The sequence below is a fragment of the Sciurus vulgaris genome (genome assembly GCF_902686455.1).
Source record: "Sciurus vulgaris genome assembly, chromosome: 2".
Taxonomy (NCBI): Eukaryota; Metazoa; Chordata; class Mammalia; order Rodentia; family Sciuridae; genus Sciurus; species Sciurus vulgaris.
The window spans coordinates 177,236,013-177,249,168 of NC_136462.1; the positions used below are offsets into that span (position 1 = coordinate 177,236,013).

At 56.5% G+C, this 13,156-nt stretch overlaps 2 protein-coding genes across 13 annotated transcripts in view; one reads left to right on the forward strand and one right to left on the reverse strand.

Annotated features, from left to right (window-relative positions):
• The window catches only part of SDCBP2 (syndecan binding protein 2), a 33,786-nt gene extending 28,633 nt beyond the window's left edge, over positions 1–5,153 (forward strand). For 3 of the 4 annotated variants that reach the window (XM_079128339.1, XM_079128337.1, XM_079128340.1), the window contains 5 exons: positions 2,107–2,265; positions 2,842–3,017; positions 3,098–3,269; positions 4,601–4,692; positions 4,963–5,153. In XM_079128339.1, coding sequence (XP_078984465.1) covers positions 2,107–2,265; positions 2,842–3,017; positions 3,098–3,269; positions 4,601–4,692; positions 4,963–5,017 — 654 coding nt within the window. In that variant the 3' untranslated portion in view covers positions 5,018–5,153. The remainder of the gene's footprint in view (positions 1–2,106; positions 2,266–2,841; positions 3,018–3,097; positions 3,270–4,600; positions 4,693–4,962) is intronic. The other variant, XM_079128338.1, reaches the window with a different exon arrangement.
• A 477-nt stretch (positions 5,154–5,630) lies between these two features.
• Positions 5,631–13,156, reverse strand: part of SNPH (syntaphilin) — a 46,396-nt gene continuing 38,870 nt past the window's right edge. For all 9 annotated transcript variants that reach the window (XM_079128240.1, XM_079128239.1, XM_079128238.1 and 6 more), the window contains one exon: positions 5,631–10,306. In XM_079128240.1, the coding sequence (XP_078984366.1) occupies positions 9,139–10,306 (1,168 nt within the window). In that variant the 3' untranslated portion in view covers positions 5,631–9,138. The remainder of the gene's footprint in view (positions 10,307–13,156) is intronic.

Genomic DNA, 13,156 nt, shown 5'->3' on the forward strand with positions numbered 1-13,156 from the left:
CACAAACAAAGCTGTTCATGTGTAGGTTTGTGTATAGACATATTTTCTTTTCTTTTTATTTATTTTCGAGACAGGATTTTGCCAAGTTACTTAGGGCCTCACTAAATTGCGCAGGAGGCCTCCTGCCTCAGCCTCCTGAGTTGCTGGGATTCCAGGCATGTGGCACCGTGCCTGGTGATTTTCTTCTTTAAGTTCTAAAACTGTTATAGTTTTATGTTTCACATGAAATTTATGACTGAGTTTGAGTTCAATTTTGCATAAGGTGTGAATTTTAGGTCAAGGCTTATATTTTTGCCCCTGGCTGCCCAACCGCTCCAGTCCTATTTGTTGAGACAGTTCCCGCGCCCCCCCACTGTACAGCTTCTACACCTCTGTCCCAAAGCCCTGGTCCTTTCTCATGTGAGGCTGTTTCTGAATACTTGAGTCTGTCCCATTGATCTTTGTATCCAGTATCACACTGTCTTGGTGATTGTAGTTATAGAAGAAATCTTGAAATTTGGTAGAGAAATTGCTCTTATTTTGTTCTTTTTATCCTAAAATTCCATTGTTTTCCCATAAAAAGTTTAGATTAACCTTGCGTATATCTACAAAATATCTTATAGAGACTTAGATGGAAATTATGTTATATTTATATATCAATTTGGGTAAAGTTGACAGCTTTACAAGTGTTTTAGTCCATGGATACAGAAGATCCTCTAGATTGTCTTTGATATCATTTATCAGTTTTATGTTATTTTTGTTATAGTTTTGGTATGTTTTGTTAGATTTATGACTAAGTATCTCCCCATTTTTGAATGATTATAAGTGATATTTTATTTTTAATTTCAGTTTGCACTCGTACCTTATTAATATACAGAGAAGTACTTTTTTTTTGAGTCTAGGTCTTGCTGTTACCCAGGCAGGCACAGAACGCCTGCGTTCACACGATTCTCCAGCTTCAACCTCTCTTCAGCTGGGCCCATGTACCTGTGACCCAAAGAATTGATTTTCTTAGGTTGACCTGTATCTTATGACCTGCAGAGCTAATTTGCTAGATGTAGGAGTTTACTTGTAGATTCCTTGGGATTTTCTAGTAGACCATCATGTCATCAGTGAATAAGAACAGTTAGATTTCTTCTTTCCTGGTCTGTATCCCTTTTCTTTTTCCTTGCCTTATTGTGCTGGTTAGATCTTCCAGTACTATGTTCAGTAATGAGAATAGACATCTTTGCCTTTTTCTGCATTTTAGGAGGAAAAATTTGTTCATTTTATATTTTGGGGTTAATTTTTTTTCATCATATAGTTATTCAAATAAAATTTTAATGATTTCAGTTCAATACAACTGAAAATGTAATGTCATTAAACAGCATTTTCTGCTAAATTTCAAATTACAGGTTCGTGGATCATTTTTGAGCAGAAGCCTCATATCTTTTAGGTATTCAGTTTATTAGCTAAGATGACTGACAGTATGACTGACAGTATCTGGCAGGAGGTGGGAAGAACGAAGATCCGCTGGTAGAATTTGACTAAGAAATAATAATAATAATAAAAATACAATGAAGTTAACAAAGTAGGTACAGACATTGGTAAAAGAAAAACAACCTCAAATAGCCATGACTTAAATGACTAGAAAAAATATCGGGTAAAGTTACAGCAAATATAGTTACAGATTTGGGTAACTTTATTTGCATTTATAGTGATTTCCTAAGGCCATAGATAACTTAAATTTCCATTCTTGAGGTTAATATTTTTAAGACAAGAGTCATACTGGGTTCTTTTGTTTGCCACTGCTCACTATTTACCATATTTTTTTTTTTCTATTTTAAGTGGATGTAAAAAGGATCTCTCTCTTCCTGATACTCAGTTGCTTTGGAAAAGGAGTCCCCGCTTCCCTGGGGCCCCGCCCCCTTTTCGCACCCATTTTTAGGGACTTAGGCTTTGATGCCCTCTAGTGGCAACATGGAGCCACGTCGCCCCGCGGTCCCTGCGGAGCAGTGCGTGGTCTGGGGCGGGTGGGTCCCAGGGGCTGTTCTGTCCTTGGCTCTCCTACCCGCAGCCCAGTGAGTGACCCCTGAGGCCCGCGGCTCCTGGGGCTGACCGGACTCCCTGCTCCCCTGATGTCTGCAGAAGGCGATCTCCAGTCTCATGCCTGGCCAGGTGGTGGCACCGGTGTCCGGGAACAACGTAGGCGTGCTGCGTGCGGAGATCAAGCCCGGGGTGCGCGAGATCCACCTGTGCAAGGACGAGCGCGGCAAGACCGGGCTGCGGCTGCGCGCCATCGACAAGGTAGGCGCGGCGGGCGGGCGACGACGCCCCCTGGCGGGAAAGTGCACGCGCTGGTGCTGGACAGCGCCCGCCGCCGCGCCCACCACTGCTCACCAGCCTGGGAGGGCGGCGTGCAGGGGCCTCCCCACCACGGGCTGGAGAAGCCCTGTCCACATGAGGGAGGCACAGACCCCCATCCTAGCCCGGAGGCTCCAGGGCCGGGTCGGTTGCGGCAGAATCCCTCCACCACCCCTCTGGGCTCCTGTTGGTCAGTGGCTCCCTTTCCCTGCACCCCGACACCCAGGGATCTGGCTTCCCGGGGGAACTTATCTGCCGACTGTGAAAGCTAAGAAAGTTGGACGCCTTCGGGAGGGGTGGTGCCGTAGAGTGGTTGGCGGTGCGGCCTCTGGCTGGGTTGAAATCCTGATCTGGCTTTTTCCTAGCCATGTTTCCTCCCCAGGAAAATGGGGTAATCGTTGTACCTGCCCCGCAGAATGGTAGTCCTGTACCCTGTAGGTGCCCCCGGGGGAAAACAGCTCAGAGCAGGGCCTGGGCTCAGGGTGACGGGGGACTGACTCTAGGCCCCGCCTCCTCCAGGGGCTCTTCGTGCAGCTGGTCCAGGCCAACACCCCGGCTTCCCTTGTGGGGCTGCGCTTCGGGGACCAGATCCTGCAGCTTGATGGGCGTGACTGTGCTGGGTGGAGCACAGAAAAAGCCCACCGGGCGCTGAAGAAGGCCTCAGCAGAGAAGATCGTCATGGTCATTAGGGACAGGTAAGTAACCAGAGCCCAAGATCCTCTCTGCCTAGTTCCAGCCATGTCCCCAGGCCCAGCTCACTGTCCCTCTCTACCAGACCTTTCCAGCGCACAGTCACCATGCACAAGGACAGCTTGGGCCACGTTGGCTTCTTCATCAAGAAGGGGAAGGTCATATCTGTGGTCAAAGGGAGCTCTGCCGCCCGTAATGGGCTCCTCACCAACCACTACGTGTGCGAGGTGAATGGGCAGAACGTCATCGGACTGAAGGTGAGTGGTGGCCAGCTCTGCCAGGAACTGGGGGCTCTGGAGAGATTGCTGGGTGGGGAGGCTTGTGTCTGGACAGGCCGCAGCCCCCGCCTGAGCTATAGCTTCCTGGTCCTAAGGGTTCTTGGATTCAGTAAGACCATGTGCCCATGGCTCTGCAGGGTGCCAGGCACACACGGAGCGCTCAGGTAGTCCTAGCACTAGCTACTGTCCCTAGCACAGGGAGGGAAGAGGCATGTGGCAAGGCATATGGGGACACAGGCACCAGGAGGCGCTGGCTGCAGGGACACCGCCTCCTCTGCATGGCACTTCTGTCTGCATGTTGATCACATTCAGTCATGTTTTTTTGAGAAAAGTATATTTAGAAATCCACTTCTGATCTTTGGCCATTTTTCAAGAGGTGGGCTCTGTGGATCTGGAATTGGGGTATCTTTGGGGAATGGGCCATGGATGATGAGCCACGTGGTCCTGAACAGGCGGAAGTGGCTTTATCCTGGCTCACTGCCACTTGGACTGAGTGGTCCTCAACCCAGTTGTGAGGGAGAGGGACAGCTCCCTCCTGTCCCATGTCCAGCACTTGGGTATTCCTGGGGCAGGGCTTCCCCAGCAGAGGTGGTCTGGGTAGTGGCATCTCACTCCACAGCTGGTATAAGCCATTCCTGTCACCTGTCTGCTTCCTGTGCCTGACAGTCTTCCCCACCTTCCTTGGAGTTTGTTCTAGTGACTGTTATGGTCGGAAGTTCTTCCTGATAGTTCTCCAAGATCTCTCCTGCTGCATCACCTCCCCCTTCTCTGGGATCAGGCATGGCAATCTAAAAAGGGCTTAGAAAGCTGAGCACGGGAATATCAGCTGAGAAGCTGGCGTGCACAGATACTCGTGCGCTCGCCTTTGAAAGCCCCACAGCGCTGCCATGCTAACTCTTCTGGGAGTCAGGCACGCTCAGATGTGAGTCTTCCGTCTGCATGGATCCGAATGGTTCTTCCTCTGGGGCTTTGGAACCAGAACCCAGGAGTGACTGAGGCCAGGCAGATAGGAGGGGAAACGTGGGCAAGGGGAAGGCGATCTCCATGCCTGAGGGCATGTTGTGCGCCAGGCCCACACAGTGGGCCTTCGAGGCCTGGGGAGGGGACTGGCATGCTCCTCTGACCCCGGAGATCCTCAGGCAGAAGGCCTGGACCCAACCCTGGCCGGACAGGCCCAGGAGCCCGGGCCCTGCAGTTGGGCATCAGTGGTATCCTCTAGCAGCAGCCGTGATGACCCCTCCGCAAGGGGCCTGTGGCACTGGCTCTCGCCCCCAGCCCTCATGGTGACCACTCCCTCACCTCCTCTCCAGGACAAAGCAATCATGGAGGTTCTGGCCTCAGCTGGAAATGTCGTCACCCTGACCCTCATTCCCACCGTCATCTACGAGCACATGGTCAAAAAGTAAGGCCGTGCCCTCCTCTGTCCCTGACCCTGCCTCCCCACCTGCCTCCGGGCCATCTGGCGTCAGCCATGCTGGCCTTTCCAAGGCTGGCCCCGGGTGCAGCCTGGCCTTCCCCATCCTCCTCTCTCTCTTCACCTCTCTCCAAGGTGCTGGTGGCTTCTGGGGTTCTGGGTTTTAGGACAGGGGTGAATGCCCATCTGGGAGGCTCTGGGGGCTGGGTGGGGAGAGGAGCTTCCAGGTTCCCCACCGTCGCCACTGCCCCTGTCCAGGTTGTCCCCGACGCTTCTCCACCACACCATGGACCACTCCATCCCAGATGTCTGAAGCCGCAGGAGGGCAGCTCGGCCATCCCACCCTCCTGTAGGGCCCTCTCGGATGACAGGCTGCAGCTGGCCTGCTTCCTGGGCTGGGGGTCTCGAGGAGAGCACGTTTTAGGTGGGTGGCGTTGGATGGCATGAGCCTGTCGCTCACATGCACAGGCCTCCCGTCCTAGCCGGGCTGAGGAACGGGCAGTACCCAAGTGCAGCCCATTCTCTGCGCTCATTAAAATGCTGGGCACGTGGACAGGCTGGCCAGATGCTTTTTAGAGTTGTAGCTGGGTCCCTTTGAAGATCTTGCCTCTACCAGGAAAACGGCTCCTCAGTTGGAGAGAACAGAACTACATCTTCATGAGAATCTCGCCTTTGCCTTTCCTTGCTTCTTGCTGCAGATTGAAAACAGGTCATCCAGTTAGAATCCTTGACTGTCTTTTGAATAAAGATTTGATTGGAAACACGAAATTGGGAATTCCAGAATCCTGGGTGACAGGCCAGGGCCGGCTTCCTTTGCAACAGTGGTGACACCCCGGCCTTTTCTATGTGTTGCCTCTGGGAGGGGTGACGTGGCCCTGCCTCCGCCACGCACTGCCAGCTGGTCTGGCGCAGGGATGGCTGGACCTAGGGAGCTGTGGAGTGGCGGGGCTGGTGGAGGGAGCACCCCATTGGCTCTGAGCTTTGGGTGACCGTGGCTGCTTCTGTATCTGCAAAGTGCATGCAAGTCACTTGAGGGATGCAATGTGCTCATGGTGCCCAGCAGGTTTGACGCCTGGTGGGGCCGGGAGAGGGTTCTGGATCCTGTACCTGATGCCGAGTGGGCAGTGGCATCTCAGCCCCGCGCGGCAGCGGCCGACAGGGTTGAACTCACACACAGCCCTCTGCTTCCCTCTGTGCTGGGAGGACGGGGCGGGCTCCCCACCAACCCCCCTTGAGACACTGTACAAAGAAACCAGGCCAAGGGTCTTGCTGGGTGTTCATGCTTTAATCAGAGCTGTCTGCTGCAGGTGCAACTCTGAACACAAGGACAAAGGAGACGAGAGTCAGGACCCCTCCCCACCTCCCCCTTCCCATGGCCCCTGAATTCTCTGTCAGTGTTCTAATAATATAAGTGTGCACTGTGACCCATTTGCATTGTCCCTAGGTCAGAGAGGGAGTTGTAAGTTCACTGGGCAGAGGCCCCACCGCAGGCCTTTGCCCTAGAACTTCATAATTTGCCCTACCCCTCCCCAAAGTGCTGGCAGATGCCCCGTGCTCGTGGTGCCTGGGAAGGGTGCGTCAGTGATCACCTAAGTTATTCCCCAGTGCTCAAAAGCTCTGCTCAAGGTCAGCTCTCTGTGCAGAAGCCCGGGCCTCAGCTCCCAATTCCTGCCAGACCTGGGACCAGAGGGGCATCAGGGCTGCCCTGGTCCTGGCCTCAGAACTAAGGAGCAGCTGCTTCTTGCCTTGGGGCTCCAAGGGACCAACTGTTCTAGAAAGTGGTTCCTGGGGACGTTGTTCCTTGGGACTTAATCAGCTCTAGCTAGAGGCTGTGGAGAGGGGGCCCCAAAGATTTCCACTCCAGAAGCCAAGTGCAGGTGGGAAGGGCTGCAGCCCACAGGAGGGCTCAAGCAGAAGGGAAGGGGAGCTTGGGGGGATACGTGCTCTTGGGAGGCCCGGCCCCCGTTCCAGGCCCTGGCTCGTCAGGGCAAGGAGTCCGAGCCAGCGGCCTGCTGCTCCCTTGCCACTGGGAGCTGAGTGGGCAGTGCTGCCCCTTTGCATAGACGCAGGGTCCTGAGTGCACACATGCCCAGGAGCTTCACCAGGGCACCAGCCTTGCGGGCCCAGGGTCTGCCCCCGGGCCAGGCAGTGAGCCGCCTCCTCCACTGGCAAGAAGAGAAGCCTGGAAAAGGCTCCATCTGACCCACGAGGGGACCTCGACGCTGTGGGCTGGGCCCCTGACCCACTCAGGTCCCGGCCAGAGCAGGAGTGGAGGGCGTCTCCAGACCCACTCGCCTCCTCGGCAGGTCTCAGGCCCCTTACAAGGGGCTTCTGCAGCAGCAGGGCAGGGTGGCCTCCAGCCCAGGCACTCCGTCCACAACCACGGACACACAAGACACGATAGGAAGGCCACAGACAGCCGGACACGGACGGGAGAGGGGCTGCGGAGCTTGACCAAGTCCCAGTGGTGAGAAATACATAGATGTTGTGCTGACAGGTAGAGTTCATACATTTATTGGCTGCAAAGCTGTGACTGTCTAGGGAGACACTACGCAGCTGCACGTAAGCGGCACAGGAGGCTGGGTCCTAGATCCGTGGCCAGTCCTGGCTCAGCTTTGGATTGGTTTTGTCCCCTGCCTCCTTCATGGCACGACCCCAGCGTCCCATGGGGCAGCCCCAGCCAGGCCCCATGCGTTCGATTTGGCTGGGGTGGGGGCTCCACGCAGGGTGGCTGGCCTGAGGTCCCGAGCGAGGTGGGGGCTTCGGAGGCACAAAGCGCGTGGTGGGAGTGGGGGGCTCCTGCCCTGATGGCTGGGCTGGCTGCCATTCCCAGTGCATGCAGGTGCCCCCGCGCAGAGAGGGCACAGAGCAGAAGGGCAGAGCCCACAAGTCAGGCAGTGGCTTGTGGGGCCACGGGGTGAGGGCAAGCCACCTTGGCAGAGAACCAGAGTGGCCCCTGGCCCAGAGGGCTGAGTGAGACCTAGGGTCCCACCAGCTCCCCAAACATGGGACCTAACTTCTGAGAGGTGGCTTGGATGACCAGAGGGATATAACCCCTGGGGGGGACGAGAAGGGAGTTTACTTTGTAAACTACTAATGGCAATAACTGTCACCAGCTTTGCTGGGGTCTCTGATGTGATCCCAGGGAAGGATTGGGGACAGTGAGCTTCCCAGGCTGATTGGGCCTGGGCTTGGACTTGGGCTGGAAGCAGGTGACCCAAACCCCAGGCCACGCCCCTGCCTGGGAATCACATCCCCACTTTGGCCTGGACAAACACCATGGCTTTGTACCCTGCTTTGAGATCCATCCTGCCAGAACCTCCACCCTCCTCCAGAGGCAGACAGGTTGAAGACACAAGAAGCCTCACCCCAGAAAGATAGCAGCCACCTCACGCACTGGAGGTCCTGGGATGAGGGAGAACCAAGCCCCAAAGTGAATATAGTGCAAGGAAGAAGTTGGGCCCGAGGTCCCCAGAGAAACCTGGCGCTAGCTCCAGGGGCCACCTGGCCTCCAGCTTTTCAAACTGGCCGGGGATTCCTGAGTCCGGCCATGCCTCGCAGGCAGCAGCTGAGATGGCTTCATCTCAGAAGGCACAGGGGCTCCCCAGACCGCCCTGCCCCTGCCCCCTTTCCTGCTGGTGGATTCTCCAGATAGGGCCTTGTCTGGGGGGAGGGTTCCCACCCAGCACACCGAGCTGGTGGGGCTCAGCTCTCACAGGAGGAATGATCTCAGACACCTGGAAACGCCACGAGGAAAGTAGATTACGGGGAGGGCCAGGGAGGACAGACAGACACAGAGCCCACCCTGCCCTCTGCTCGCTCAAGCCCAGCACATCTGTTCCCCAGCCCACAGCCTGGACTGTGCTTCTGAATCCCAGCGGGTGGGCCGGCTGGGGAGGCTGCAGCTCCAACCCAGGCCTGGGATCCAGACCCTGCTCTGATCCTCGGGTCAGTTATCTGCACTTTGGGCCACAGCTGCCTCCATTCGAGGGGATAATATTGACCCAGAAACCTGGGCGCAGGGCACCGGGTGGCTTGGGAGAGAGGGCAGTGAGTGGGCAAGCCGCTGGACAGGATGGTGCAGAGGGAGGAGCCTCCCCAGAGAGATCCAGCCGGAGACCGCTCTCTCTGAAGGGCCAGGTGGACAGAGGGGCCCGCCCAGCTTCCCTCCTGCAGCTTGTCCACTCAGGGTGCCTCATCCCGGGTCTTTGGCCTCTCTTACCTTTCTTGTGAGGTCTTGGGATTACTCCCCCAACCCTTCTCCCAGCCCCGGACCCTGGTAATGTTGGGGAGAAAAAAAAAGAAAAAAAAACAGAAAAACTGTTCCAAACCCAAAACTAAATAAATAAGGTAACGCCCACGGGGATATGCGAGGGGCGAACGGCATCCCTACAATCAGTGGTCAGGCCGCGGGGGCTGCCGGGACAGGCCTCCTCAGAGCTGGGAGCCCCCGCTGGCCGAGCTGGGGCCCGGCTGGCTCAGTGAGCGGCAGCTGATCCTGCGGATGGAGTGCAAGGCCACGGTGCAGCAGCCCCGCAGCAGGGAGCTGATGTTGTAAATGGGCTGGCCCTGGCGCCGCTGGGAGCGGCAGAGCCAGGCCACGGTGGGCACGGCGGGCACCACTACGGCCAGCAGATCCACGATGTAGTGGCGGCTCCAGTAGCTCTTGGGCTCCTTCTCGGCCGTGGCGGCCTCCTCCTCCTCCTCCACGGGGCACACCACGCTCACCGACAGGCCGCGGTCGGGGTTGGCGCCGGACCCCTGCGGGCTGGGCCCCTGGGTAATGGGCTCCGGGGCCTCGGGCTCATCACCCACTGTCACCACCACTGCCGAGCTGGGGTCTCTGGGCCCCGTGGGGTGGGGCCCTGGCTCTGGGCGCCTGTCCTCAGGAGCGGCCCCGCAGGCCTGGGCCTGGGCCACTTTCTCCAGGATGGCGTCCAGGTCGCGCTGGCACTGCACGAAGTCTGTCTGGATGGCACGCTCCTGCATACAGCTGGCCTGCACGCCGGCCTCCATGCCGCACAGAAGCTTCTCGTAGGTGTTGCTGGCGGGGAAGCGGGGACCCAGGGGAAAGCCCAGCAGCGAGGCCTCCTCGGGGCCGCAGTCCACCCCCGACGAAAGCAGGCTGCTGGCCTCCAGCGCGTCCGTCCGGCTCAGCGTGTCGTCGGCAGCCGCAAAGCCACTGTCAGCTCCGTCCTCAGCAGAGGCACTGGCCGGGTCGCCGGGCTGGCGGTCACCACAGACGGCAGGGTCACTGAGCTTGGTGTAGGTGGAGCTGCGGGTGAGGGAGCGGGCGGGGGACCCGCCGGCTGATTCCCCGGGGCCGTCCTCCTTGGCTGCACCATTCTGGGCCACCTCCAGGCTGTGCAGTAGCGTCTCCAGCTTCTTGTTCTGGATGTTGATGTCCACGAAGTACTTCTGCAGCCCCTTGTCCTTGTCGATCAGGTTGTTCTTGACGGTGTCGATGACCTGCTTGAGCTGCCTGATCTCCTTGCGGGCCTCCTTCAGGGCCAGCTGGGCCTCCACGCGGTGGCACTCCTCCTCGATCCAGTCCTCCTGCATGCGCGACAGCTGCGTCTTCAGGTCATCTATCTCGGTGTCCCTGCGGGCAGATGAGACGCGCTTGCTCGCCGCCCGCCTGCCTGTCCTGTCCCCACCAGGGAGAGGCGAGGCCGGCGAAGGGTCACTGAGGACAGAGGGCCCTGTGCAGCAGGGACAGAGAGCTAGGAACAAAAAGAGGACTCCCTGCCTGGTTCCCTTACATCCCACCAGGAGCAAGAAGGCCAGGGCTGAAGGCAGGAGGGGCCTCCTCCTGTGAGAGAGAAGAAATGTCCACAGGAGACGCCACCCCCATCCCCACCCCGAGGGGCTGAGCTACAGAAAAAGAATTTTTTGGGAGGTGGGGTACCAGGAATTGAGCCCAGGGGCACTTGGCCACTGAGCTACATCCCCAGCCCTGTTCTGTATTTTATTTAGCAACAGGGTCTCAATGAGTTGCTTTGGGCCTTGCCAAGTTGCTGAGGCTGGCATTGAACTTGTGATCCTCCTGCCTCAGCCTCCCAAGCCACTGGGATTACAGCATGTGCCACCACATCCAAATGCTACAGAAGACTTTTAACACTGGAATCCAACAACCAGAGAAGAGACAAACCAAAGGTTCTTAACTTATAAATGCTACTACCATAAAAACCTAATGAAATCTTAACGTCAACCAACAGAAACAAGTTAGAAAAGCTCTGCTCTATGGAGAGGGACGCAGCCTCCTAACGCAGGTGGTGAACATTTCAAATAGAGGGACATTTGGCCAGAGACCCCCCTGGAGAGGACAGTGGCCTGAGAGAAATGAGCACTATGGATGTTGGCGGGGGGCTGGTAAGCTTGTCATCCCTCAGGGAAAGGATGAGAGGTGGCAGGAGTGGCCCTTTCATCCACACTGGAAGCTTCTACTATAAAGAGGAGATGCTGAAAAGATGGCGGAGGAGATGTGGCTGCCCCTGTGGGTAGGGCCAGCACCCAGCCAGCAAGACCCCTGGAAGCTCAGCAAGACCAGAAAAGCTCAGGCTTCTCAAAGCCTGAGTTCCGGATGAATCCAGAGGGCGCAGGACAGAGAGGCAGGCGAGCTGGAGAAGCACGCCACAAGGCTGCGGGGGAACCCGGCGACCCTGGGCAGAGGCTGGCGGGAGGCAGTGAGAAGGAAGGACGGTCCTTCACGGACTTGTTCCCCCTGCCCTGGGCAGGCTTCGCCCTCTGGGCCTCAAGCACCCACAAGCACTGGGTGCACAGGAATAAAATCCACTGATGCTGCGGCGGTTCCTATGGGTTCAGAGCCGAGCAGAGTGGCTGTCTCAGACCAAGAACCACATGCTTTTCAGTCAGGACCTCATTCCACAATATGCCAAAGGGACCTGGCCTGGGGGACTGCAGTGGCCACGTGGTCAGCAGCAGCCTCTAGAAGGCAGCTGACCATCCAGCAGGACACAACCCAGCAGCAGGGAACCAGGGTCAGAGTAGCAACGAGAAGCCTGGTGCAGTGGCGCACGCCTGTAATCCCAGCAACAAGGGAGGCTGAGGCAGGAGGATCCACAAGTTCAAGGCCAGCCTTGAACAACCTCAGCAACTTAGTGAGACCCTGTCTCAAAATAAAAGTTTTTTTAAAAAGAGCTGGGGATGTGGCTCAGTACCAAAAAAAAAAAAAAAAAAATTGTGACTGACAGACATAGTAGCGACAGTACGAATAGTTCCCTGGCCTTTGTTCCTCCTGCCTCAGGGTGTGGCTCACTTCTGATCAACCCTCCTGGCCTCTCCCCCTGGGAAGAAGATGGTTTGGAAGAAGGAACTGGGCATGCTCAGCCTGGATGGTCCTTCTTCCTCTCTCCTTGGAGCAGCTGGACCCAGGGAGCAGTGGCTTCCCTGCTCTGTTCATGCTTAGTGGATGACAGGGCATTATTTTGACGGGGACCTGAAGGATGAGGTCGCCAAGAAAGTGACATGGGAAGACACTTGGAGTGGTGGGGACGGAGTGCAGAAGCAGAGTGACAAAGCACAGGGCATCCTTGGGGAGGCGAGGTGGGCTCCACAGAGGGCCAGGGGTGTGGCAGCACAGCAGGGAAGGACCTGCCACAGATGCCCACGAGAGTAGCAGGCAGAGTGACGGGGACAGGGCATCCCGCCCAGGCCACACAGGGTGGACGGTCCCCTCCTGAGCCGCACAGCTGGCCTAGAAAAGCAGCTGGGAGATGGGCCATCTGCTCCCTGGGAACATTAGTGAGAAAAGGTCAGGCAGACCCTGGAAATCACTGGGAGGATAATGGGAAACGAAAATAGAAATCCTGGCTCTAAGACAGCAAGGACACCACCCAAAACTGGCCCTCAGAAACAAACCACAACGCATCCCAACTGGACCGGCTGCTTGGCTGAGCTCTGGTCAAGAAGGATGTGTCCCTGCATACAAATAGACAAACTCACACAGAGAGCAGTGGTTGCCAGGGACTGGGGAGCCGGAGAAAAATGGTGATTGCTAGTGGGAATAGGATTTCCCTCTGGGGCAATAAAAATGTTTGTGGAGCTTGACAGTAGTAATGGTTGCACAAACCTGTGACTAAACTAGAAATCATCCAACTGCATACTTTAGACAGGTGCACTGCATGGTGCCGGAGCCACCCAGGCTATGGTGCTGCTAAGAAAAGCCAGGCGTGGTGGCGCACACCTGTAATCCCAGAGACTTGGGAGGTTGAGGCAGGAGGATCATGAGTTCAAAGCCAGCCTCAGCAACATAGCAAGACCCCTGTCTCAAAATAAAAAACAAGAAAGGGCTGGGGACGTGGCTCAGTGGTGAAGTGCCTCTGGGTTCAATCCGCAGTACAAAAAGAAAGAAAGGAAAAAGGACACAGTTGTGGGGGCTGCTCTGAGCCCCAGTGCCCCGCCCAGGGCCTTGCCCAGCTCAGGACAGACT